Here is a 25,568-nt window from a genome sequence, read left to right as displayed (position 1 = left end):
GCTATGTGACCAGCGTTTGGTGGCGCAGCAGGGAGGTATTTCTGAGAGCTCAGCCTGCGGTCACACTGCCCACCAGCAAGCACCAACAAAAACAACAACAACACGGAAGTCTGTAAATGTAAATAGACGGAACTTGCTGCAGAGACAGCTAAAAACCCAACGAATTGGAGTCCCGAGACACCAGAAGCGAGCAGCCGAAGGAAAGCCAGCCGCTGGTCACTTAAATGCGCATCAAAATGAATTGTGAAGTGCAGGAGCAGCAAAAACATCAGCCACAGCAGCAACAACAACAGCAACAGCAGCACCAGCAGCAACAACATCACGGCAGCAGCAACAAGTTGCCAGTGAGAAAGCAGGAGAGCTGCTCCGACGACGATGAGAGTCCCAGCCGGACGACGGAGCGCCAGAACCTGGAGTTCGCCAAGAAGCTGGGCTACAGCGAACAGTCCATCCATTCGGCGCTGACTCGTCTGGGCTCGGAGGCCAAGCAGAACGAGCTGCTGGCGGAGCTGATCAAGCTGACGGCGGATGCACCACGACCCGCCCACACCGTAGGCGCTGTTAATCCAGCCACCATCTCCTCCTCCGCCACCACCACCGTCGGCAGCAGCAGCATCTCTGGCCTGCGACACATCGTCATCGATGGCAGCAATGTTGCCCTATCGCACGGCAACAACCTGATCTTCTCCTGCCGCGGCATCCGCATCTGTGTGGACTGGTTTCGGCAGCGAGGGCATCGCGACATCACCGCCTTCGTGCCCAATTGGCGCAAGGAGATGGCCAACAACAACATCGCCGACCAGGAGCTGCTTTACGAACTGGAACACGAAAGGTTCCTGGTGTTCACGCCATCGCGACATCTGGACGGCAAGCGGGTGTCCTGCTACGATGACCGTTTCATACTCAAGTTAGCCGTGGAAACCGATGGCATTGTTGTGTCCAACGACAATTACAGGGATCTGATCCTGGAGAGCAACGAGTTCCGGCGCGTGGTGCAGGAACGCCTGCTGATGTACTCGTTTGTCAATGACATCTTCATGCCACCCGATGATCCGCTGGGGAGATCAGGTCCTAATCTCGATCTGTTCCTGTGCTCGCAGACGCAGCAGAAGATGGCGGATGCCCAGCAGTTGTGCCCGTATGGCAAGAAGTGCACCTACGGGCAGAAGTGCAAGTTTCGGCATCATCCGGGTCCGCTGCTGCAGCGTCTGCCACTCCAGGCCTCGCACAGTGCTCCGCTGCACACGAATGGGGGCCAGCAGATGATCAGTCCGGGTGGCAATAACAACAATGTTAAGATCAACTCACTGATCAGCCGGGAGCCATTGGGTCGCACCAAGTCCAATACCATCGAGCAGGTGTGCCAGGGCTTCTCGGCTCAAATGGAGCTTTCGGAGGGCTCCATGGAGTCCAGCCAGCCCAATCGCCACAAGAAGCTGCAGCGCCAACAGCCGCCGCCCGCCTATCGCCTCCTGGTGCCCACCTACAGCGCTCCCCTGCAGCAACAGCAGCAGCAGCATCAACAGTCCAACTCCAGCTCCAACTATCACCACCAGTATCTGACGCGCACGCCATCCGCCCCGGTCACGGATCAGGGATTGGGTCTGCCACTGCCCGCTCACAACTTCGCCCATCTGTCCGCCTCCGATTCGCGCATCAACGAGGAGCTGCACGCCTCGCAGCAACTGCCACGGGAGGAGCAGCGCCGATTGCTCCGCTATCACCTGGGCAGCCTGTTTCCGCCGCACCAAGTGCACGCCGTGCTGCAGCTCTATCCTGAGGAGACCGACGCCAAGACCATCTGCGCAGCTATACTTAATTTATTTCCGCATAATTAGGCTAGGCTTAAATTTCATCAATATACTTAGATGTGTAATTACACGCGTGTGTCTGTTTAATGTTTAGAGTGTCGCTTTCGGACGACGAGGAGTCCTCGCTAGAAGTTTACATCTCCAGGCCCACAATGTTGGCCGAGTCGTAGGGCAGCAGACCGCCCACGGCTTCGCGTGTGGATTGACCGCGTCGCTCATGGATGATCCGGTGGTTACGCAGTTTGTACGCCTGCGGGAAGCCCTTGCCGCATACTTCGCAACTGAAATAAAAGGGGAAATTTGATAAATGAATGGGGAGTGGTTTTAAGGAACTGTGAGCTCCTGATGATCTTTGTAAAATTTAAAAGACAAATGTAAGAATTCTCTTATCTATATTATACTTTTACTTTAGTTCAATATCTCTTTGCCACTCAATAAACCATCAATGGAACGCTAAATGTTACGTAATTATCATAGGAAATACATATTGTGAAATAGCTCAGCTCTTTCATGAATACTAACACTGTAAGGCCTAACATTTTTAAAGAACAAAAATAATGCATTTAAAAAAACTATTTTAATAAAATATATTGTCATAGTTCAAAAAATTATTCAACTCTTCTTGAGATCCGATCACTGATTTAAAATGGAAACGCTATAAAAAAAAGGTACTCTGTTAATTTGTTATAAATTCCTGCATTATAGGATTATAACTAAACAGAGTTATCAATTCTAGTGTTCAGGAATTGAGGATCCCTATATTATTAGAAAAAAATTAAGCCCAGAGTCACAAAGAGTCAAAGTTCGCGCTAAAGAAGTTAGACTGTATTTGCGAGGGGAAAGCAGTACTTACACATGTGGCTTCTCTCCCGTATGAATCATCTTGTGGAACTTCAAGGTGTTGGTGTACGTAAATGTTTTGTGGCACACATCGCACTCGTAGGGACGCTCATTGGTGTGGATCCTGTAGGGGAGTTTTATAGAATCAAATCCAGAGTTGATACGGGTTAATTAACTAACCTGTGGTGCTTGTTTCGAGTGGACAGGTCCGCAAAGGCTGCAGGGCAGTAGCTGCACTTGTACGGCCGATTTCCAGTGTGGGTGTTCATGTGACGGGCCAATTGCTGGGCCTGAGCGAAGCAGTGCCCACAGATTCTGAAAATAAGAAATTCAGTTTAAGATTGGCTTACTTGGTAAAAATAATCTTAAGAAAAAAAGTATCACATGTACAATTCTCAGGCTACTACAAACATCAATTAAATGTACTAGTGTCTTCAAGGACACTTTTTTTTAAGATGATATTTGAATTTAAAAAAAAATCAAAAATCGGAAAGGTATGTTTTAGGGAATATTAAATTCAACAAAAACTGGAATCGGAAATTTAAAAAACCATTCTAAGTTTATAATGATTACTAATTTTCTCTAGCATCTTTAGCTGACACATAGATGGACGAATAATTTGTAGACTTACTCGCACTCGTGCGGCTTTACACCTGAGTGGACCTTGATGTGCTCGGTGAGGCGACTCTGGGAGGGATACATATTCCCGCACACATCGCAGATGTACTTAAACTCCTTCTTGTCGCCGACGAGGATCTTGTGGCCGCCCTTGGTTTTGATGCCCGAATGCTTCCGCGCCAGCACCTCGCCAATGGATACGCCCTCGTCGGAGTTTATGACGATCTTGGTTGTGGCCGCATCATTGTTAGTTCGCCGGACTTTCAGCAAATTTGCGCGGACGGTTGACTTGGAGGTTCCCGATGCAGCAGCCACCGATGCAGTTGATGTGGCTGATCTGCGGGGATTCGCTCTCCGCTTGGTGGCTCCTCTGGCATTGATGGATGCTCGAACACTTTTGGTGGGCAGGAACTCCTCCTCGGTGGAGTTCATATCTCCATCTGCGTCGTCCTCGTTGGCACTTTCGGTCAACTGATCCTGATCAACCTGCTCCAAGTATTCGATGTCTGCTGATAGTTCGGATAGGGATTGATCGGCCATTTCCTGGTCGTAGCCGCCCTGCTCGGCGAGAATGTCGCCCTCGTAGGTCTCGTACACGTCGTACACCTCCTCGATGATGCCGTCCTCCTCCACCTGCTCGCTCTTGACATGCACAATGCGATCCTTTTCCAGTTCCACAATTATGCCCTCCTCCATGTCGTCGTGGAAGACGCCGCTCTGGGCCTCCGCGGACTCATCCGCCTCGCCCTCGGCGTACTGGCTCTCGTCCAGGTCCTCCTCCTCCTCTTCCTCGTCGTGGTCCTGCTGCTGCTGCTCGGCCTCCTCGGGTTCCTGCTCCAGTTTGGGGGCTTGCTCTTCCAGTTTCTTCTCCGGCGTTCGCTGCTCCACCTCCACGGGGCCCACGAACTGCCGCAGATGGCCGTAGGAACGCTGGCAGGTCTCCCGGAACTTGAATGCCATCTTCAGCACCCTGAAGCACTTCTCGCATATCTTATCCGGATAGTGATCGAACTGCTTGATCTGCCAGGGGGATAAAATGGATACAAAACAGTTTACGGAATAATGGGACACACTTACGGGCACTCCGCCGCACTCGCGGATCATGTTGGTCAGGTCCTTCTCGGAATCGTCGTTGAAAATGCTGGCCATGGGCTCCTTTGGCTGCTGCAGGCAAACCCGGCAGACGATCCACTTCTGCGTGGTCGCAGGCGCCGCCGCCGGACTCGCTTGTGCCGCCGAGTCTCTCATTGTCGCGAATAGAGGGTAGATCTATTCCAAGTAGCTTTGATCCGCTTGTATATTTCGATGAACACGCTCGCTGGACGAAGACGACGCCAAAAAAATATAATGTAGTCTGGAGCCAAGATGGTGGCGTTGCAACGCGAATGGCGGGTGCACAGGGTGACCACGGCATCGGCGGCACTCGCGTTAGGGGTGTTTCGTTCAAAAGGTAAGAATATAAATAGATTTAAAAATATGGTTTTTAAATGCATCATAGATGAATATCATTAAATATTTATTTCCATTTTCTTAGTATATTAAACGTCCTTAAACTTTAAATAAAACAGTACGCACTAGTAAGCCAATAAAATTTAAAAGTGCTTACCGTATTAAAGTTGGTGTGTTATTAACCTTAATTAATTTTTGTAAATTTATAAAAACACTAAACTAATATATAAAAAATTAAACTATTAGTAAACTATTAAAAACACTCAACTAAGTGATAAGTTTTAACAAACTCCTTACTTACTATATGTTTTAGTTTAAAGCCTTTGAAGGCAAGTTCTTAAATTAAAAAAAACCCTTCTTAAATTTTTTTCAGGTCTTTGGTATTATTAGGTTTTGCTTTTTCCTTAAGCATTTAATTTATTATGTTATTGCATTTTCGTTTTTTTCCGATATTCACTGTATCAACTGAGGAGACCGCGTTTCGCTGTGAATGGCCAGCGGCGGACGCTTGCATTCAGCTGTTTGTAATTTATTTGCAAGGACCGAAACTGCGTCTGAATAATAATAAATACAGAGACTTGGCCATGAAAACGGAGTCCAACGAGAAGTGGGTGGTGTGCCGCGTCTGCCTGAACAATCCCGGCGAAGGCGAAGAGCCGCTCCACGAGATATTCAGCCAGACAGCCAGCACTCGCCTTGACCAAATGCTGCACATATGCGCAGGCATCCCCGTAAGTAGGAATCCCAGGCTAAAGTGACGTTTTGAAGTACCTCCTCCTCATCCCACAGGTCAGCCTGGACGACAAGTTCCCGGACAAGATGTGCAGCAAGTGCGTGCGCTGCCTACGGCTGTGCTACAAGTTCCGTCTGACCTGCCAGCGATCCCACCAGCACATCATGGACATGCTGCTCCGGGAGGCCAGTAATACCAGCGCCGCCGGCGACGACGATATCCTTAACCTCTCGGACGACCTGACAGTGGAGAGCGTGGTCAAGACTTGGGAGGAGGACGCCAGCCAGATGGATGGCGGTTTCAAGGTGGAGGAGAGTGATTTCCAACCGGAGGAGCAACAGCAGCAGCAGCAGGTTATCACTTACGTTGTTGAAGATGCCGAAGGTGGCGATACTATTATGTTCGACGAGGAGGATCCCAACCAAGCGGTCTTCGATGGGGAACAGAATGTGATCGAGGAGGGGGATGCAGTGTATGAGGAGTATGAATTGCTCACCAGCGAGAACTCGACTGAAATCAGCCAGGAAAATCCCTCTAGCATTGCAAAGCTAGCCACAGAAGGATGTCCCTATGACGACTTGACCGAAGACATACTCAGCTCCGATGAAAGTTATGTCCCCGAGGACAAGCCAGCGCCTACCAAGTCGTCAAGTCGCAAGCGATCGAGCAGGAAGCTAGCTCCAGTCCGAAAGAACAGCCCAGAGGATGAGCCCGCTAAAAAGAAGCTGGGCAGAAAGCCACGCAACAAGCTGACCCCCTACATCTGCGACGTGTGCGGAAACATCTATCCCACTCAGGCCCGTCTCACGGAGCACATGAAGTTCCATTCCGGCGTAAAGCCGCACGAGTGCGAGTGAGTCTGAAATGTGATATAAATAGTAACAGTAGGGTTATAACAATGTATTTTGTGCAGGATCTGCGGACGAGGCTTTGTCCAGAACCAGCAGCTGGTGCGGCACATGAACACGCACACCGGAAACCGGCCCTACAAATGCAACTATTGTCCAGCTGCCTTCGCCGACAGATCCACCAAAACCAAACATCATAGGTAAGTGACACATCTTCATTTTAAATAAATCTAACATAATATCAATCTTCGCCAGAATTCACACGAAAGAGCGTCCCTACGAGTGCGATGTTTGCTCTAGAACCTTCACCTACTCGGACAATCTGAAGTTCCATAAGATGATTCACACGGGCGAGAAGCCGCATGTGTTAGTATTATGAATTAATAGTGATTCCCTGAATAATCTCCATCCCCTTGCAGCTGTGATCTTTGCGGCAAGGGCTTTGTGAAGGCCTACAAGATGCGATTGCATCGTGGAACGCACGAGAGACGCGGTCAATTTAGGCCTGATGTGGAGATCAGCCCCGAGGAAGAAGCAGTCAAGGAGGAGGCGCCAGAGTTTCTCAGCTAACTCCCCCCAGGACACTTAACCAAATAAGGGCATTTCCTTTATGTTGATATGAATAAGACACTTTAGTTTTAGGATTGAATGCCATTGTTATAGCTCTTCCATTAAACAGTGTAAGCTTGGATTTACATTTAAAAGCCGAGATTTCACGTTGAATAGTGAAATGGTGAAATTTTTGATGTGTATAGTACATTCTTAACTACTTAAAATATTACTTTTAATAACAAAAACAGTACTGTTTATGTCTTATTAATCATACAATTGTTTTACTTTACTTACATTATCATATAATTAAAATTTGTGGTTAGTTTTAAAATCTCTTAAAAACAAAGATGTTAAAGAAAATGTGGATTCATTTGTACTAAATGTTTCGCTCAGGTCCCTTTCACATTTCTTCTTTCGGACGCTTGTGCGATTTTTCATGGGCGTTTTTGTGGTGCAGTTGGGAGAAGGTCTTCTGGCAGAACTGACAGCTGAAGGGACGCTCTCCCGTGTGGGTCTTAAGATGAACCCGTAGGACATTGGAGTAGGCGAAGGACTTGCTGCAGAATTTGCATTTGTACGGTCGTTCATTGGTGTGGATCCTAAAAAGGTATTTCGGTTGAGATTGGATTACACTTTGTAGTCTATTTAACAATAGTTATCCTCACCTCTGATGCTTGATGCGCGTGGAGGGATCTGCGAACCGCGAGTCGCAGTAATCACATTTGTAGGGTCGATTGCCGGTGTGCGTGTTCATGTGCCTCGTCAGCTGTGGAGTCTGTCGGAATCGCTTATGGCATATTCTTCAAGGAAAGGATATTCAATTGGATTCGGAAGAAAAGTAATGTCTATCCCAACTTACTCGCACTCGTGCGGCTTCTCTGTAAGGTGGACTTTCATGTGGGTGCTCAACTTGAGCAGCTCCGAGAAGACTTTGTGGCATCTTGTGCAGGCAAAGGAGGGATCCTGACCGGAGTCATCTTCTTCTCCCGCTTCCGGTTCGGGACTCAGTGAATAGACAGATTCCTCTGGCGCGGAGTTAGCCGGCTCTATGCTGACCATCTCATCGGCACTACAGGCTGCATCTTCGCTGCATTCCAGCGTCACATCGTAGGACTCCAGGTACTCGTATTCCACCTCGCTGTCGCTGCGCAGATCTTTGGAGGCACTTTCCTGCTCATTGGGAACAATCTGTATGTGAAACTCCCGCAGCTCCGTCTCCGCCTGTTCATGTAGGTCGTTCTCCAGCAGCTCGAGCATCTCCTTCTCCGCCAGCGCTTGCTCCTCCTTCTCCGCCAGCTCCTGTAGCTTCTTCTCCGCCTCCTGGCAAAGGGATCGCAGCTTGAGCGCCGCCCTGAGGAGCAAGGCGCAGCTGGTGCAAATGCGATTGGGCCAGTTGGAACTCTCACTCAGCTGGGGATAAGAAAACCCGCATTTATTGGATAAAGATGAAACATAACAGACTCATTTGAAAACCCACCTCAACCCCCGTGCAGCGTTTAATTTGATCCAGAAAATCCATCTCTGTGGGCATGAGAGACTCGTCCTTCGGCGTCAGCCAGCAGATGCGACATTGCAGGTCCTTACTCTCCATTTCGGGATGCATCCTTCTGTTATCACAAGTAAATAGTTGTATTTTCTGACCAAAACAAACAATTAAAATTTGTGCGGCTTCCGGGCGAATGGCAAAGGGCCTGTCGATAATTATCGAAGAATGGCAATAAAGCGAAGAAGAGCAGTGTTATTTTGATCGTTAATTTTGGACAGGACATTTGTTTGATTTTAAATGGAGCTAAGATTGGACATGCTGACCCTGTGCAGGACCTGCCTGCAGGATGGAGAGGCCCACATGGTGTCCATTTACGAGGGAGGTGATGATAAGCTGCGCGGTGGCATTTCCCTGTGCGAGAAAATTGAAAGTTTAAGTGGAATTCAGGTGGGGAACTTTTTATTAGCCGAGATATTCATAAGTAATATCGAATCTTAACCTGCAGATAAAGCCCACGGAGGAGGAGGTCCTGCCCACCAGGATATGCCTCAGATGCAAGGCATTCCTAACCCTGGCCCACAAATTCCGACAGATTTGTCAGCGCTCCAATGAGTTTCTGAGGGAATATGTGGTAAAGGATGCAGTGGCGAAGGATTCTGTGGACGATGTGGAAAAGGATGGAGTGGAGGAAGTGGAACAGAATGGAGTGAAGGAAGTGGGAAAGGATGGAGTGGAGGAAGTGGAAAAGGATGCAGTGGAGCAAGTGGTTAAAACTCCGGATCCTACTCCTCTTCCACCTGCGGAATCGGAGCAATTCGAACAATTGGAGGTGGAGGTCCTCGAAGAGGGAGCTTGGTCTGCCGAAGATTTGATCGAGGAAACACCACAACCTCTACTTGCGGAGAAGGAGAAGCCCTTGGTTCTGGCCGTGCATTTGCTTCCAGCTCCAGTTCTGCCTCCCTTCCCAGCTCCTCCTGCAGTCACCCCCAAACTCCATGTGTGCGAGATTTGTGGCAATGGATATCCCCGGAAAAGTACCCTGGATAGCCACATGCGAAGGCACAACGATGAGCGACCCTACGAATGCGAGTAAGTGGATTCCCCAGTTTTCTGTACAAGTGCATACTATACAACCAGCTTATTTTTAGGATTTGCCACATGAGCTTCCACGTCAACTACCAGTTGAAGCGCCACATCCGCCAGCACACGGGGGCCAGACCATACACCTGCCAATATTGCCATCGCAACTTCGCGGATCGCACTTCTCTCGTGAAGCATGAAAGGTAAATGTAACCAGATATTTGATTAAAAATTCCCCAACACTTCTGTATCTTTTGAAATGATTTCTGCTTTCTACACCAAGTTGGACTACCTATTTTCTCATGAAAAGTTTCACTGATTAGTTTTTAAATTATATATTTTTATATCAATTACTTGTGATAATGCTAGTTGAAACTCATATAAATATATATCCCCCACAGAACTCATCGAAACGAGCGTCCCTATGGCTGTAAAACCTGTGGAAAAACGTTTACCTATTCTAGTGTCCTAAAAATGCACTATAAAACACACACAGGAGAAAGACCTCACATGTAAATGGCTAGAATTTTCAACTAATCTCTTCCTATTACCAACCAGTTTCTTTCTATTTCATTAGATGTCGACTCTGCAGCAAGACCTTTGCCCGCATGCATAATTTGGTGGCTCATCTGCAGACTCAACAGCATCTTAATGATCCACGACTACCAGCCTATCTGAGCACCTTTAAAATGGGAAGTACTGCAACTGATGTTTAAGGACGTTTTACATCTTTCGAATAATACTGATAGAACATAAGAGTCAAAAGCTTCCTCAAAGACACACCTATTACAAAAGTGTAGATATAAGTTTGACCCCGAAATAGTGTTTTGTAGAAGTAGTTAATCTTCAAAGTATACAATAACTTGATACTTTGTATATTTTATAACACAAGTGATATAAAAACACTGTGATGTTGTACATTTTTTACAATTTCTTCTTTTATTTAACTTACTTGCAAGCGGTACGCAATCATTTTTCTTTGTTTTGTCCTTTTTTTAATTTTTGTTTCACAAATTTTACAACTTTTTATTTGTTGTACGAGGGAAATGCCGAAAATTGATTGAAAAGTGCTGACTTGGCTCTTTAGTTCAAGATAATTGTAGTGCAGTTGGAGTAGGAGGTCGGTTGTATTCGTTAACAAAATTAAATAACAAACTATGAACTTGGATCGTGATTGGGGCAACGATGGCCGGACTGGCTGATGGCCTTTGCACAGCAAAGAGGCATCTACTTGGCTACCATGCGTATCTTGTCCTTTAGTAGATTGCGTAGCTCGGTGACCATCAGCTCGTGGGAGTCCTTGAAGGTGGCCGAGACGTCGCCGATGAGCGTGGCCTCCACTTCTGGCTTTAGCGACATGTCGGACATGAAGGAGCTGAGGTCACGCGGCAGCACTGGCGCCTTCCAGGTGCCTGAGGATTAAGGAAGGAAGTCAGATGTAATGCATCTTCAGGACACTTTCTAGAGCAACTTACGTATGGCCGCATCGCAGGCCTCTAGCTTGTGCTTAAGCTGTCGCATCAGCTCCTGCAGCATCTGACTTCGCTCCTTCTCGCTGATCGGTTGGGGTCCATCCACCTTGTTGTCCACCGGCCTCTTCTTGGTCTTGGCCTTTGAGCTGACCTGCAGCTTGTCGTTTAGCACGGACAGCAGGAAGGCATAGAGGGATAACATCTGGAATAACAATGGTTTATTTAATAAAAGGTTGCATTGATGTTATAACTAGAACTCACCTCCAGGCTGGCAGCCACTTTCTGCTGCTGGCCCCGTCGCTTCCAAAGACCATCCATGCCGTTCCACTCGTTGCTCTCGTTGATGGTCTGCACGCACAGCTCCATTACCGTAATGACGTTGTCACCCACCCGCTTACACTGCTCGGCCAGCTTTCCAGATCCGCTTTGCAGGTCCAGGACCAACTGGGCCAGGTCGTCGAAGAATCGTTCGTATGGCAGATCGAGCAGCAGGTGAAGTCGTGTGGGCAGCAGGTTGACTAGAAACTTTTGCGCCAACGGCTTGTAGTTCATGAGACGTAATCGCTGGAATAATCCCGTCCAGGACTCCCGCAGAAGTTCCAGGGTGGCAGCTTCCTCGCCCGCTGGCGATTCTTTCGAGCTGGGGCCATGATACAGGTCAACAAAAGAGGCAAACAATCGGAGCATCAGCGAGCGAACTTGAAGAACCTCAACTTCCTGGTCGAAGGACTCCTTGCGCTCCTCCGCAGCATTTACCTCGTGCAGAGGATCCCAGCGGATGACGGCCTCCAAGTCACGATTGTCGCTCAATTCATGCCAGGCAATCCGATCCTCCGCCGGCTCAATGCTCATGGCGGCATATGCCGTCAGATTCTGCTGGATATTGCCATAACAACTGACCAGGTCGCAAATCTGCGCCTCCACCGAACAGGCCACGTACTGCAAACTGTTGGTCAACCGCTCCTTGAAGTTCATGAACTCCTCCATCTTGGAAAACGTGCAGAAGCGATAGGTCAAAGCAATATACTCTAACCGCTCCTTGTAGCTGTTGGTGAAGAACTTCAGAGTGGCATCGTATACATTCCGGGTACCCGAGAAGCGACCGCCCAGGGGCAGCAGCTGGCAGTGCACATAGCCCATCGAGTCCAGTTGGATCTGCTTGATGTCCAGGTACTCATACATCTCCTGGGCACCCACCTGGCAGCCGAACAGATGGTAGATCTTCAGACTCAGCAGTTTCACGTGGAAGTTACTCGTACTGTTTCGCAGCACGTACTGCAGCAGGCACAGCGCCTCGAACAGGTGATCCGACTTGTTCTCTCGTCTACTCAGGTCGTACATCACATTTGCTGCCAGCAAGGCGTATGCATCCGATGGTCCCATCTCCGTGGCCAGCAGCTTCTTGCCGAAAGTACTTCGTCCGTGCTCGTAGTGCAGCTTGAGGGCCGTATAAAAGGCAAGAAGGTGGTCCACGGGCAGCTCCATGTGAGAGCCGCACATCCGAGAGATTTGCAGAGCACACAGATGCTTTTGCAACTGCTCTTTCTGTGGGAATTTGGTATAAGCCATTAAATTCAAAGGTGACACCTGAAAGCTCCTCTTTACTTACATTCTTCGGAAGCGACGTGGAGGTGACTCCGCTTTCCAGCAGCAGCTTGCTGGCCAGTGCCTGCCGCTGCTTCATGCTAATCGAAGGCAAGAACAAAGCGATATCATGGGTGCAGCATGATTTGTCGCCAAACAGACGGAAATACTCAATGACCATTTCGTCAAAGTCACCGATGAGCTTCTCCGCTGGCAGTTGGTCTGCTCGCATGCGCTGGTGGAGCTCTAAACGCGCCAGATAGGGACCCCGTTTCTTCCGCTCCGAGGAATCTATGATGCCCTGGAGGAATTCCTGACATCTGGCCAATGAATCCCTTTCCCCGTTCTCCTCAGTTTGAGGGGAAAGTTTAAGCAACTCGAACGAACTTTGGATGTACTCCTTGTAAAAGTCCCACCGATCGCGACTGAAAAAAGTAAAGAACTGTCAAATATGTTCATATCTCATGACTTAAGGAACTCACTCTGCGTCAAGGAGCTGCTGCAACAGCTCATTCAGTTCCCGCCAGTTACCCAGTTCCTTGAGTAGCTCGAACTTCATGCTGACTGGAGCACCCGGATAGAGCTTGGCGCACAACTCGCCAGTGAGGAATTCCCACGCCTCCTGGTACTTGTTTTGTAGCTTGAGGATGTGCAGATAAAGGAAGGCCTCTTGCTCCGTCTCCAACTTGCCCTCCTTGATGTGCTTGTCGACCATGCGCTGCGCCAGTCCCAGATAGATTTTCCGCTTCTCGGGCAGCGCCGACTCCGGACCCCGAATTCCCTGGAAGACTACGCTGATCACGGACCAAAAGTAGTAGGCATTCTTCGGCTGAGCCTTGTACAGTTGCAGGGCCACAGCCTGCTGCGCCTTGTAGTCCTCCACCCGCACATGCGAGATGAAGAGGTGGGCGAGCAGCTCCTCGTTGCCCGGATTCTGCTTGACCGCGTGCTGGTACAGCTCCACAATTTTGTCCACTGCAAAGAGGCGGATATTTATATATAATTAGCGATTGCTTTTGCAGGTACAGGTATCTATATATTCAGATCGTTGGCACGCACTTGCCGCCCGTCGTCCGACTAAGAGAATGCGATTTTAATTAGTCGGGCGAGGTGCGCGTGCCAAGAAAATACGAAAATATGAATTGTGGGCACTTCGTGTGTGTGCCAGGGGCGTCTCTGGGGGATAAACTCAGTGGCTACCATGTGGCGGATGTGGGTAAAAGTAGATGTGCGGATCCAGATGGTTTTCATAAAAAATATCGTAATTTGTTTGGGTAAAAATACGATCATAGAATTTTAACCTTTGATCTGACCCTACGATTTTTAAAGAATACTTAAGCTTACATTTTAATTTACAGAAAGAATAAAATTAAGTTCAAACCTCAACATTTTTAAATTTTCTTTCCAAACACATTTTTTTTTGTATTTTGGTTTAGCTCTAATAGATTTCTTATTTAATCTATTGAAATCGTATGATATTTACAAATATATTGAATAAACACACTATTTAATATATTTCCTTTCATAATAAGTTTGAAACTTAGGAAATTTAAAAATTCAGATATGATCCTAAGACACATTATTTGGTTTAAAAAAATCCTATTTATCATTGCCCAAATAGTGGTTGATGGTTCCAGTTTACCTTCTTCATCTCTACTCCTTATCAACTGTTATTTCTTACAGGGCTAAACTCATATCTAATGCAAAAGTTCTTTTCTTATCTTTGCTCACATATGTCTAAACTGGGATACATAAGATAAACTGTCTTCTCCCTTGTCCTTAGATGGGTACAATTTCCTAAAGTTAGGTGTGATAACATTGACCTTAATATTTGATTTGTAGTTTCTATTTAACTTGTCCTACCCGGACCTACAGTTCTTGGTTTTATTAATCAATGAATCATCCTGGCAAAAGGCATTGAGTCAGCCTTCTGATTCAATTCTACCATGTTCCCAATAGGCTGTGATGTCTTAATGCCTGATCCATACGTACGTTGTTCCATTTCGCGGTAGCAGAAGGATAGCACCTGCAACGTGGAGTCATCCGTGGGCTTCTCCTCGGCGACGGTCTGGAGGCATCCGTGGCTCTCGTCGTAGCGTCCCAGCCGGAGGAGGGATAGTCCCTTCAGGGCACGGGCGCAGAGCAGGGTGGGATGTTTACGCAGCAGCTTCTCGGACTCCTGCAGGGCCTTGCGGTTGTTGCCAACCTCCAGATTGTCTGTGGAGGATCGGCGGTGGGATTGGGGTTAGCCGGTGGACTAATTAGCATTTCCATTCCAGGGGAGCACTCACCGTAGACCGGCCGCAGTCGCCGCTCGAACAAGGCCGAGTCCATGCCCTGCTGCTGTGCCATGTTATGATGTTATGTGGTGCTGCTGTATGGCTAACCTAATTACAACGTGCTGCATGCACCTCGCTCTCTTCTGTGGTTTGCGGCACGCCGTCTTCCGATTAACTTCTTCCGATCTTTTGGGGCTCTCCTTGGGTTGCCCGCGTTGCTTGGGCGGTCGGGGGGCGGGCGGCTGGCTCTGGGGCACTCGAATCACTCGGTCAAAGGCTAGTTAAATGTTTAATTTCATAGAAATTAGTGACTTTAAATTTTATTCAAAATAAAAAAACCTTAGACTGCATATTTTGGAGAGGAGAGAGCGGCCTGCGGTATTTTTGGGGGTATTTAATTGGTATTTTTCAGGGGGCGCGTGCCAGCATTAGGGGTGCTCACACATTATGCAGTGATTTGGAAAGTGAGAATAAATAACTTAATATTGATATATTTCCAGATTTTTTAATTTTAATCCAAAAGTGTAGTAACAAATAAAATATTTATATTAATCTAATTGAAAAAAATTAATATAGTTATCCCAGTTTTTAATAAAAATGTGCAATGCTTGGTATTAAATATTTTTACACTTAATGGCACTAGCATTATTTATATTGTTTTTTTTAAGTATATGTTGTTTTTAGTTGTTAGTTATCTTATTAATAACAGTTTAGTGTTTGAAAAGCTTCAGTGGTTTCGACAAAGTGACAAGAGTACCCCTGCCGAGGAGCACTTTGTCGAACAGCTGACCGCTAGAGATGGACCAAACCCGACTCACGACACTAAGCTTTCGAGCAAACGATGAATGACAGAAGCGTGTTTATCAATTTATTCAAGTGCTAATTTGATAATTGCACCCTTATAGATGCACTGCGCACCTGACCACGTCAATAAAAAGCGGAACGAAAAACCAGACGTATCGGCGTGAGTCACGCACCTGCCACGCACCACGCCAGCCGCCCATCTCTAGCTGGTGCCCCCGAAAGGCGAAAAACACGTAAAGTTTTCGAAATAAAATGCTGAGATTAGCCGATTAAGCGGCGCGCGGGCTCGTAACCAGACGTTTTCAAGTATTAAACTACCGATTAAGCAACACCTCCACTTAGTGACATAGTTTAGGTATCAGCCCGAGCACCGTTATCGCCGCTTTTCCGCTTTTCCTCGCTGCCAAAAAGCGCTGCATGTCCATTTTTGGTGAAGAATTTCTCGCCAAAATTCTCGCCCTTGGCCGGACGCAATGAGAGATGAGATTTAACTGGCTGAGCGAGTACGTGGCCAGCATATCAAGCAGCATTGCATCGACCTCTCCGTGGAGCCAACTGCAACAGCAGGTGCAGCAGCTCGTCCCCAATCCGCAGGCCATCTACTGCCGTATCAGGTCCTCATCCGCCGAAGCACTGGAGCACGTACTGATCGCCTGTGCGGTGTACTTGCTAGTATGCCTGGGCCTCTACAAGCTCACCTTCTGGCTCTCGGAATCGGCGACCGCATCCGGACCGGGAGCACACAACACAAACGACAGCAACAATGCCGAGTCGGGCGAGGAGGACGAACTGAATCAAAATCCGGATGGGAATCCCAGTCCTGGTGGCCTGAAGCAGGCCCTGCAATCCGGACTGCGGCTGCGTAGCGTCCGGCTGCCCAAGACGGCGCACATGGAGCGCGTCCTTCTGATCACCGCCCATCCGGATGACGAGTGCATGTTCTTCGGACCGCTGATCTACTCGCTGACGCAGCGCCAAGGCTGCCAGGTGTACATACTCTGCCTGTCCAACGGTGAGCTTACCAGCAGTGACATCATCCTATTACCAACAATAGATCTGGAACCATTAGGCAGAATTACACGTTTCGAAATCAGTAGCGAGTCCGTACTAAGCTTTAGTGCTTCCATATGGGAACAACCTTTGTGTAGAACCCATCAATTGAGAACCCCTACAATAGAACCTTATAATCAAAATATTATTAGTTAAGTCGTCGTAAAGGTTTTAATGCAAGGTTTTAATAGACCTCTCATTGGGTAATACACTTTTTTCCTTACAATCAAATCTTATAAGGTTTATTAACATTGCATTATATGGTCCAACTGGAACCGACAAAATTTGAAAACTTCCTAATGGAGTGCATTTGAACTTAATATATGTTAGGAAAGTTAAAGTGTTATTTAGATAGTAAGGAAACGAATATGTTTTTTCACCCGTAGGACTTAAAATTTAAAATCTTTTTATTTATTTAATATTAGATCTCTGTAATATGTAGAATCCAATAAGGTTCTTACACACTTTAAAAAAATCCGACATGGTTTTAAATGCAAAAGGGAGTAAGGAGTAGTTGTTTGGTAGATGTTTATACTAACAGATAAAATAAGTAAGTTCATATCTGATATTTAATCATTTAAAACAAACACCCGATAGGCTCATCTTTATCAAAACGACTAGTATTAATATTTTGCCTTTTCCAAAAAGGCAACTTCGAGCACAAGGCGAAGGTGAGGCGCCAGGAACTGTGGCGCTCCTGCTCCAAACTGGGCATACCCGAGTCCAACATCGTGCTGATGAATGCCACCAACCTGCCGGACGACCCCTACGTGGACTGGCGCCCAGATGCCGTGGCCAGTCTGATACTCCACGCCGTCGAAAGCCTCGACATCCAGGCGATATTCACGTTCGATCGCGATGGCGTAAGCTCGCATCCGAACCATTGTGCCGTGTATTACGCGGCCGCCTCGCTCTGTTTGGCCAACCTTTTGCCCAAAGGTGAGGAGGCGTTTGAGTCACGCGGGCGGCGACGGATGCAAACAATGGGTGCACGTTAATTGGCGTGCCCATCGCTGCAGTTGTCGCTATTAATAGCCTTAGATATTATAGTATACAGCAATTTTTTACGTTTCTTCCCAATGCAGATTGCAAGTTTTACACCTTGGACTCGATCAATGTGGTCAGAAAATATCTGTCGATCTTGGATCTGCTGTGCACGTGCTTTATGTCTACGCATTGGTAAGATATATGGCCTCAAGCACAAATACCAATTCTAATATGAGTGATCTTTTATGCAGGTGCATACTTAACTGGAAGGAGGCTGCGATCGTGAGGAGCGCGATGAAGGAGCACCAGTCGCAGATGAGATGGTTCCGCTGGCTCTACATATACACCTCGCGCTACATGTTCATCAATTCGATGCGGCAGATAAATCTCTCGGATGTGGAACTGGAAATGCAGATACATGACAACTAGCAAAAAAGTGGATACGATTGAACGCCAAAAGACAAACTACCTTCACGATCGGATGCTCCGGGTGGCAGAGCGAGTGGTTTTTATTTTAGACTCTGACGATTCTACTAGTATAAATGTATGTAACTACTGTTGGCCAAATCGATCGATAGTAATTGGAAAGCTATATCCAAACCAACCAGGGAACAAAGAACCAGCAAAGCGGCAGTACCATAGGCAACCGAAACCACAAAACAGTCCATTAATTAGTTCCACTCTCACATATAAAATGGCATATCTTTAAATCTTATTAGTTAGCTCTAATTATTATTTATACTCAGTCCAAGCAATGTTCCAAAGTGTGCGATGTAGTCAAATGCTTAAAAATTAAAAATGTATGCGTTATTATAATTGTTGTTAGCTTATGTTTTCTTTTTCCAATTTGTATTTGTGTACATTGATTCCCCCCTTAGCATACACACCTTTAGTGAGTCACTTTCGTTCTTGTAAAATTGTAAAATAGTTTGTTGTAAGCAGCGAAGTACAATAATAATTTTATAAAATATATTTACATAAATATATAAATGAATGTATGTATACACATGAACAAATCTACCGATGAGCCAGAGAGGATAGATTCTAGAATGCTGTTAAAGAATATTTATTTGAAGTATTTTAATGACCGCACTTTCAAATTAATTGTTTTATGGGCCCACGCAGAACTTAGTAAAATGCGAAGCGATTTTTGTTGCAATACTTAAAATTTATTGTTTTATTTTAATTCCCAATTTAAAATCGAACACACGAGTAGCAACCTGAAGTATAATAGAATTCATTGATGTGGTCTTCTAGACAGCTTTTACTACCATAATTTTCTACGATGCCGATTTGGAATTCCTCCCTAGATTCTCCTCGATGCCCACTTCGTCCGCACAGTTAACAATGATCTTCCCCAGCCCAACGTTGGACTCGTGCTGGGCAGTTCGGAAGGCCTCCTCCGCCTTGCTCAGAGGATATGAGGCCGTAATGAACTTGTGCATGAGTGCCCGACCAGATCGCATGAGTTGGATGGCAGTGGGATACCTGTAGGATCGAAGAATATTAATCTTAGTGGTAACTATTAAGTCCTGGTTTACTAACATATTGGCGGACCGAAAACTGGGCACCAGTCGGATGTTCTTCATCAGGACATCCAAGGCATTGAAACTGGCGCACTCCGAATCGCACTCAGCCAGCACGCAGACACCACAAGGCTGCAGGGCCATGACCGCCAGATTCATAGTCATGGCCGAGATGGAGCAGTTTATCACGCAGTCTGGCCAGTCCTTGAACTTGCTGTAGATGGCCTCTAGGACCTCTCCGAACAGGGCGTTGCTGTCGAACTCGACGGCTTGGAAGCCAAAGTCCCGGGCTACCACATCCAGGGCGGGAGCCATGCATCCTGCAATGGCCACACGCTTGGCCCCGATGGCATTGGCGCATATGCCTGCCGCCACTGCCGTCGGACAGGATCCCAGGATGAGGACATTGCTGGTGGGCGTGATGTTGCCCTTGAAGCACGCCTGACATCCCAGGGCTAATGTTTGGGTTAGGGCGCCCTCCTCCATGCTGATGGACGTGGGAAGTCGGTGACATAGGTCGGCCGGATGCGTTTGGTAGGTGCTCAGGAAGCCATTGTACACCAGCCCAGAGCACATGTTGTACTGCCCTTGCTTGCACAGGTCGCAGATGCCGCAGGACAAGGCAGACTCCATGACGACACGGTCACCCACGTGCAGCTGATGGACACAGCGACCGACTTCCTCCACGAATCCCGTGGCATCGTGGCCCAGGGACATGGCTTCTATGTCGCGACTGCCGTTCTCGTACACATGGATGTCCGAGTTCGAGATGGCCACGGAACCCGTTCGAATAAGGACGTCTGGGATCGGTATTTAAAGGAAAATATTGATTATAAAAAGTATATTAATAAGTATATTTTTTCATGTGGTGTGAAGCCTTATATTGGTAGAAGGTGAATGGTAAAATAGGTAATCCATAATACCATAATCCATAATCCATAATACGATGAGTGATCAAATAATAAATCCAAATGCTGATTATTAAGTCTACGATGAGTGATCAAATAATAAATCAAAATGTTAATTATTCAGAGTCTACGATGAGTGATCAAATAATAATACCAATCCTATAACTTTAGTTTTTGTTTTAGACATTAGTTTAGGGATATCTTATCGAAATCCTTTGGATCAGGTTCAGGAAAATATTGATTAATAGAATAAGTTTTAAATTAGTATTTAAAGCAAAATATTAATTAATAAGTCTACGATGAGTGACCATTTTACTATAGCTTTCGTTTTAGACATTAATTAAGTTTTTAAAAGGACAACCATACCGAAATTCTACGGATCAGGTTAAGCTAGTAATATATTTATCAATAGCATAAGTAATCAAAAAAGAAATAAGTATTTAAAGTAATTATACCCAACATATTCCCAAAGCATTCCTACAAGATTGATATTAAGACAGATTGAAGGGATGATCTTACCGAAATCCTTGGGACGAGGTTTGGAAACGGGAACCACCTTGACCTCGTAGGAATTCGAGATACGCAGCGCAAGAGCCTGATCGTCAAATTTGGGTTTCGGAGATGGTTGGCAACAGACCCTTGTGCTGAGTGATCTTTGTTGCGTCTGCAGCTGCACAGAGGTATTCCGGGCCAAGAGATTGCCTATTCTACCTTGGGAAGAGATGATTGACCTGGAGAAACCGAGACCCACCACATATCGTAAGTTTACGCACCATCGTCCTTTTTCTCCTTGCGTTCGCACTTCTTCTTGGGGAACTTGACCTTGGCGCACTTGCCGGTGCAGCTCTTGACCCCGCAACCGCCGTCGTCATCGCTGAAGCAATCCTCTCGCAGACCCGTCCGCTCCTTGATGTCCTTGCCACGACTCTTGGGGTACTTGGGCGCCATCTGGCCGCACTTGCCGCCCTTCTTGCTTTTCTTCGCGTATCCCCGATAACTGAATTGGCTCAGAGAACCAGGGGTGATCCTTCCCGCAAGTCCACCAAAGCGACGTCGCAGAAGGGTTGTGTTGATCGTGAACCTGGCAGGAGGAGTTGCCTTGTCCAGCAGATGAACCTTGCACAGGGAACACTGGCAGGAGCTGGAGGTCTTGAGAGCAGGGACACGATAGTGACGGCGTACAAGAGTGGAGTAGACTTGGAAGCGGGGAGCTTTTGGAGCGGGAGCCGATTCTTGGAAAACGTGGCTCAAGGCAGTGGACAGGTAGCGTTTGCTTGGATCTGGACGCCTCGAAAAGGTGGAAAACTTGCACTTATCCTTGCCATCCTTGCCGCCCTTCTTGAACTTGGCGCAGGGATCCTTTTTCTTCTTATCATCCTTTCCGCCCTTGGCACAGGGGTCTTTCTTCTTATCGTCTTTTTTGGCACAGGGATCCTTCTTCTTGGCACAAGGATCTTTCTTCTTATCGTCTTTCTTGGCGCAAGGATCCTTCTTCTTGGCACATGGATCCTTCTTTTTATCGTCCTTCTTAGCACAAGGATCCTTCTTGGCACAGGGATCTTTCTTCTTATCGTCTTTTTTGGCGCAAGGATCCTTCTTCTTGGCACAGGGATCTTTCTTTTTATCATCTTTTTTGGCACAAGGATCTTTCTTTTTATCGTCCTTCTTGGCACAGGGATCCTTTTTCTTATCGTCTTTCTTGGCGCAAGGATCCTTCTTCTTGGCACAGGGATCCTCTTTCTTATCATCTTTCTTGGCACAGGGATCCTTCTTCTTGGCGCAAGGATCCTTTTTCTTATCGTCCTTCTTGGCACAAGGATCTTTCTTCTCCCCAGACTTGAACTTAGCACACGGATCCTTTTTCTTGTCACCGCCGTCCTTCTTGCCACCATCTTTGCCGCCCTTCTTGAACTGGGCACATGGATCCTTCTTGTCCTTGCCTTTTTCGCCCTTTGCACAGGAATCTTTCTTGTCGCCACCCTTGGCCTTGGATGTTATCTCCGTCGTTTGTACCGCCTTTTTCTTGGGAGCCTTTTTCTTTTCAGGACGCTCGCAAGGATCCTCCTTGCAGGGATCTGTGATTAGGGGACATTTGCCAGGACATTTGCGCTTTGGCTTCACGGGCGGATGCTTGCAGCCATCCTTGTCCACCGGAACAGGCACCTCCACCTCCTGGATGCCCGGCACAGTAGAAGCTTCCTCTGCTATCTTCTGCAGGGCTTCCCGCTGATGTCCGATTTGGGTAGCTGCCGACATATATGAAGTATCGATGATCCTGGTCGGAAAGGCCTCCTCATCCTTGGTCAGTTCCAGATCGGCGATATAGGGGTCGTCCGGAGATTTTGAGTTGGTGGCGAAACCCTTTTCCAACGCGGTGCTGCAAAGGTTGGCAGCCAGCGAAGTGAGGTCATCGTTGAAACCCGGCATCTTATCCTCGGTCATCTGGGCGTCCTTAAGCTTCTGGGCATCGATCTCCACCACGCCAGAGATCAGGGCATTGAACCTGAGCGGCAGAGTTTGTACCGCCTTACCGGTTGCGTCCAGTTCCACCTTGGTGTGCATACAGATCATGGGATTTTGCGGAGCTACCGAATTCGGGTCCTTATTATTGAGAGCATCTCGCAGGTTGGTCATGTCCATTTCAAAGGACAGCTCCATGGAGGAGACTGCCATCTCGTTAAGCCGATTGCTCAGATCCTGCGGCACATCCACTCGCACCTCCTCGACAAAGTCGCCCTCTTGGGTAGCGAGCTCTTTAAGATTGGCTTCCAGGCTAGATGGATGGATGGGTTCGGGTTGGGCCAGCGCAGACATGGACTTGGTGGTTTTCAGTGAAGAACTGGTAGCTGCTGGACGAACTGGATTTCCCAGAGAGTTCTGAAGGCAACTACTGACCGCAGCATGGCGCTGCAGGGGCATGTTGGCCCCCGCACCCATGCCCGCATCCACTGCGGTTCCCACAGCATCGACGTCGGCCGCTGGCGAGGATGGGTAGCTCTCCCAGAAGTTGCGATCATCGGTATTGGCCTCCGCCTTGACTTCTTCCGACTGTGCCTGCGACTCCACTTCCTGGAGGGCTTCGTTCAAGGCGCCGTATTCCTCGACCATGCTGCTGGAAAAGGCCTCTATATGATTGGCGTACAATCGCAACTGGTTGATAGTCTCCAGCGTATCCTTCAGAGCATTGGCGTCCATGCCGGACAGATCCAAAGGCACGATGACGATCTTCAGCTCCTTGCCATCGCCAGTTTCCGGTGTAATCAGGCCAATGGGCAGGATCTTAGGTGCATTGCCCGATGTCCCAGAGAAGCTGATCCGTTTCCGCAACATATCCACGTTGTCGCTGATCGAGAAGACATTGTTGCCCTTCTGCGAGTACTTCTGCACCCGGACGCGACCTGGATGAGAGGTCCTATCAGCCAGAGGAGTCGTCTTGGCTCCAGAGGTGACACTGATGGACAACTGCCTGAACCTCTTGCCGTGGATCAGGCTGCGCGGCCGGAAGAGCGGGGCGTGGTAGCTAAGGCATCGGGATATCTGCGATAGATGCGGTCCAAGACGATTAGTCGGGAACTTCCCGAGTATCCCCGGCATTTTTGCTTTTTATGTGTTGAGAATTTTTTTCACTTTATCAAGAATACATATATTAGTCACGGTAGAATTTAAGTTTTGAAAAGAAAGGGGAAACCGAAATGGAGTGTGGTGTGTTAGACGTAGTGAAAGGAAATGAGGTTCTAATCTGGTCAAACGTCAACATAAAATAAGGGGCCTACTGATTATAGGGTTTTAAAGGAAATTTCGAAATAGAATCCAAATTATTTTTTAAAAGGTTAGGTTTACTAATATGCAGAAACCGTCACATGTTTGAAATTTAAGATATTTTTATTTTATAGTTTTAATATTAAGGCAAGCTTATTGAGACCAAATGACTTTACAAAAAAAACAAGGAAGAACGCTATAGTCGAGTACCTCGACTATCAGATAACCGTTACTCAGCTAAGGGGACCAAAGGGAAATGGAGATATGCAAGCAGCAAAGCGAGATTGAAATGCGCCACCTACCGGCGGAAGACAGATTTAAGCGTTATGGGCGTTGAGTGGGCGTGGCAAATTTTTTTTTGGGATCAATCGATAGGTATTGACGAGACCAATACATTTCAGTTTTATCTAGTATGAAAATTGTGGAAAATTGTGGGCCACAGGTTTAGGCGGTTTGTGGGCGTTAGAGTGGGCGGTGCATATTCGCGTAACAAACTTGCGCTGCGTACAAGGCTACGGAATCCAAATCTGAGATCCCAATTCTCTATCTTTGATAGTTTCCGAGATATCCACGTTCATATTTACGATTTTTTGAAGTTTGTGGGCGTTAAAGTGGGCGTGGCTAACTTTTTTTTTGAGTCAATCGATAGGTATTGATGAGAACAATACATTTCAGTTTTATCTAGCATGAAAATTGTGGGCGCCACAGGTTTAGGCGGTTTGTGGGCGTTAGAGTGGGCGTGGCATATTCGAGTAACAAACTTGCGCTGCGTACAAGGCTACGGAACCACGTTCATATTTAAGATTTTTTGAAGATTGTGGGCGTTAAAGTGGGCGTGGCAAACTTTTTTTTGGGTCAATCGATAGGTATTGATGAGAACAATACACTTCAGTTTAAATTTTTGTTCTAGCATCAAAACTGTAGGAGCCACAGTTTTGGGCGGTTTGTGGGCGTTAGAGTGGGCGTGGCACTCTGCTTGCGCTGCGAAAGAAGCTCAGGAATCTGCACGCCAAATCTCAATAGCCTAGCTCTTTTAGTTTCCGAGTTCTCAGCGGTCATCCGGGCGGACAGACAGACGGACATGGCTAGATCGACTCGGCTAGTGATCCTGATCAAGAATATATATACATTATGGGGTCGGAAACGCTTCCTTCTGCCTGTTACATACTTTCCGACGAATCTAGTATACCCTTTTACTATACGAGTAACGGGTATAGCTAATGCAATAAACTTGCAACTTAATTAGAATCTGCAAGCTTTTATAGTTCCCGAGAACTCTGTGGAATTATACGGACATGCCAGCGACCCTAATATAGAATGTACAGGAACGCATTATTCTCGCTTCTTTTTACTTTTAAACGAATTCAATACACGCTAAAGCTATACGAAAAACGGTTATAAAAATGCTGAAAATGATATAGATAGAACCCTATTCGTAATAGGTTTGCAAATGCATTACTCTGTCTGCCACATAATGTTTAACAAATGCAATAATATAACGCGTGTTACTTAAGAGGCCTAGTAAAATTAAGGCTTAGCTGACCTGGGACTAAATTGACCTGACCCTGAATCTTTTAAAATAACTTTGTCTTTAGCTCACTTACCTTTAAATAGTTCGTTACACTACCAAATACGCGCATAATACTAAACTTTACACTTATACGAAAAGGTCCAGGAAAAAAATTTTGAAATTTTGAATTTAGGTGGAATTTTTTTTAAGGTTTAAAATATGTTGTGTGTGATAGCTGTGAGCTGTGTCTAGAGAATGAATCCAAAAAGCAT

At 46.9% G+C, this 25,568-nt stretch overlaps 8 protein-coding genes across 11 annotated transcripts; 4 read left to right on the top strand and 4 right to left on the bottom strand.

The window, feature by feature from the left end:
- The first annotated feature begins 85 nt into the window (after positions 1–85).
- LOC119560643 (endoribonuclease ZC3H12A) lies at positions 86–1,881 on the top strand. The gene has a single exon (XM_037874197.1). It carries the CDS (start codon positions 225–227, stop codon positions 1,836–1,838), a length of 1,614 nt encoding a protein of 537 aa, XP_037730125.1. The 5' UTR covers positions 86–224; the 3' UTR covers positions 1,839–1,881.
- On the bottom strand, positions 1,846–4,640 carry LOC119560644 (zinc finger protein 62 homolog). The gene is made up of 5 exons (XM_037874198.1): positions 4,347–4,640; positions 3,283–4,289; positions 2,832–2,966; positions 2,665–2,775; positions 1,846–2,092 (listed from the first exon to the last, which is right to left on the bottom strand). Exons 1-5 carry the CDS (start codon positions 4,515–4,517, stop codon positions 1,945–1,947), a joined length of 1,572 nt encoding a protein of 523 aa, XP_037730126.1. The 5' UTR covers positions 4,518–4,640; the 3' UTR covers positions 1,846–1,944.
- Positions 4,641–5,225: 585 nt separating this feature from the next.
- Positions 5,226–7,085, top strand: LOC119559971 (zinc finger protein 70). The gene is made up of 5 exons (XM_037873207.1): positions 5,226–5,449; positions 5,508–6,304; positions 6,365–6,499; positions 6,555–6,665; positions 6,719–7,085. The coding sequence occupies exons 1-5, from the start codon at positions 5,303–5,305 to the stop codon at positions 6,867–6,869; spliced, it is 1,341 nt and encodes a 446-aa protein (XP_037729135.1). The 5' UTR covers positions 5,226–5,302; the 3' UTR covers positions 6,870–7,085.
- Positions 7,086–7,119: 34 nt separating this feature from the next.
- Positions 7,120–8,521, bottom strand: LOC119559973 (zinc finger protein 135). The gene is made up of 4 exons (XM_037873209.1): positions 8,329–8,521; positions 7,711–8,261; positions 7,517–7,651; positions 7,120–7,450 (listed from the first exon to the last, which is right to left on the bottom strand). Exons 1-4 carry the CDS (start codon positions 8,452–8,454, stop codon positions 7,252–7,254), a joined length of 1,011 nt encoding a protein of 336 aa, XP_037729137.1. The 5' UTR covers positions 8,455–8,521; the 3' UTR covers positions 7,120–7,251.
- Positions 8,522–8,567: 46 nt separating this feature from the next.
- LOC119559972 (transcription factor Ouib) lies at positions 8,568–10,342 on the top strand. The gene is made up of 5 exons (XM_037873208.1): positions 8,568–8,784; positions 8,843–9,426; positions 9,486–9,620; positions 9,819–9,929; positions 9,995–10,342. The coding sequence occupies exons 1-5, from the start codon at positions 8,635–8,637 to the stop codon at positions 10,131–10,133; spliced, it is 1,119 nt and encodes a 372-aa protein (XP_037729136.1). The 5' UTR covers positions 8,568–8,634; the 3' UTR covers positions 10,134–10,342.
- Positions 10,334–15,116, bottom strand: LOC119559969 (phagocyte signaling-impaired protein). 2 transcript variants are annotated; one of them, XM_037873206.1, is made up of 8 exons: positions 15,092–15,116; positions 14,765–15,029; positions 14,466–14,690; positions 12,956–13,448; positions 12,499–12,898; positions 11,151–12,434; positions 10,893–11,091; positions 10,334–10,829 (listed from the first exon to the last, which is right to left on the bottom strand). In XM_037873206.1, the coding sequence occupies exons 2-8, from the start codon at positions 14,823–14,825 to the stop codon at positions 10,645–10,647; spliced, it is 2,847 nt and encodes a 948-aa protein (XP_037729134.1). In that variant the 5' UTR covers positions 14,826–15,029; positions 15,092–15,116; the 3' UTR covers positions 10,334–10,644. The 2 variants fall into 2 exon arrangements, with proteins under 2 accessions (XP_037729134.1, XP_037729133.1); XM_037873205.1 differs by having other exon boundaries at positions 14,765–15,103.
- A 588-nt stretch (positions 15,117–15,704) lies between these two features.
- Positions 15,705–18,761, top strand: LOC119560039 (N-acetylglucosaminyl-phosphatidylinositol de-N-acetylase). Its single transcript, XM_037873342.1, has 4 exons — positions 15,705–16,568; positions 17,255–17,545; positions 17,692–17,785; positions 17,845–18,761. The coding sequence occupies exons 1-4, from the start codon at positions 16,037–16,039 to the stop codon at positions 18,020–18,022; spliced, it is 1,095 nt and encodes a 364-aa protein (XP_037729270.1). The 5' UTR covers positions 15,705–16,036; the 3' UTR covers positions 18,023–18,761.
- LOC119560038 (nucleolar protein dao-5) lies at positions 18,756–25,557 on the bottom strand. 3 transcript variants are annotated; one of them, XM_037873340.1, is made up of 5 exons: positions 25,391–25,557; positions 20,801–23,564; positions 20,547–20,738; positions 19,139–19,919; positions 18,756–19,081 (listed from the first exon to the last, which is right to left on the bottom strand). In XM_037873340.1, exons 1-5 carry the CDS (start codon positions 25,424–25,426, stop codon positions 18,874–18,876), a joined length of 3,981 nt encoding a protein of 1,326 aa, XP_037729268.1. In that variant the 5' UTR covers positions 25,427–25,557; the 3' UTR covers positions 18,756–18,873. The 3 variants fall into 3 exon arrangements, with proteins under 3 accessions (XP_037729268.1, XP_037729267.1, XP_037729269.1); XM_037873339.1 differs by having other exon boundaries at positions 20,801–23,653; positions 25,391–25,528; XM_037873341.1 differs by lacking the exons at positions 18,756–19,081; positions 19,139–19,919 and having other exon boundaries at positions 20,593–20,734; positions 20,801–23,653; positions 25,391–25,528.
- Positions 25,558–25,568: the final 11 nt, after the last annotated feature.

This window comes from Drosophila subpulchrella, unplaced genomic scaffold (genome assembly GCF_014743375.2).
Source record: "Drosophila subpulchrella strain 33 F10 #4 breed RU33 unplaced genomic scaffold, RU_Dsub_v1.1 Primary Assembly Seq354, whole genome shotgun sequence".
Taxonomy (NCBI): Eukaryota; Metazoa; Arthropoda; class Insecta; order Diptera; family Drosophilidae; genus Drosophila; species Drosophila subpulchrella.
The sequence above is the reverse complement of the archived record's forward strand: the minus strand, read 5'-3'. Positions and strand labels throughout refer to the sequence as shown.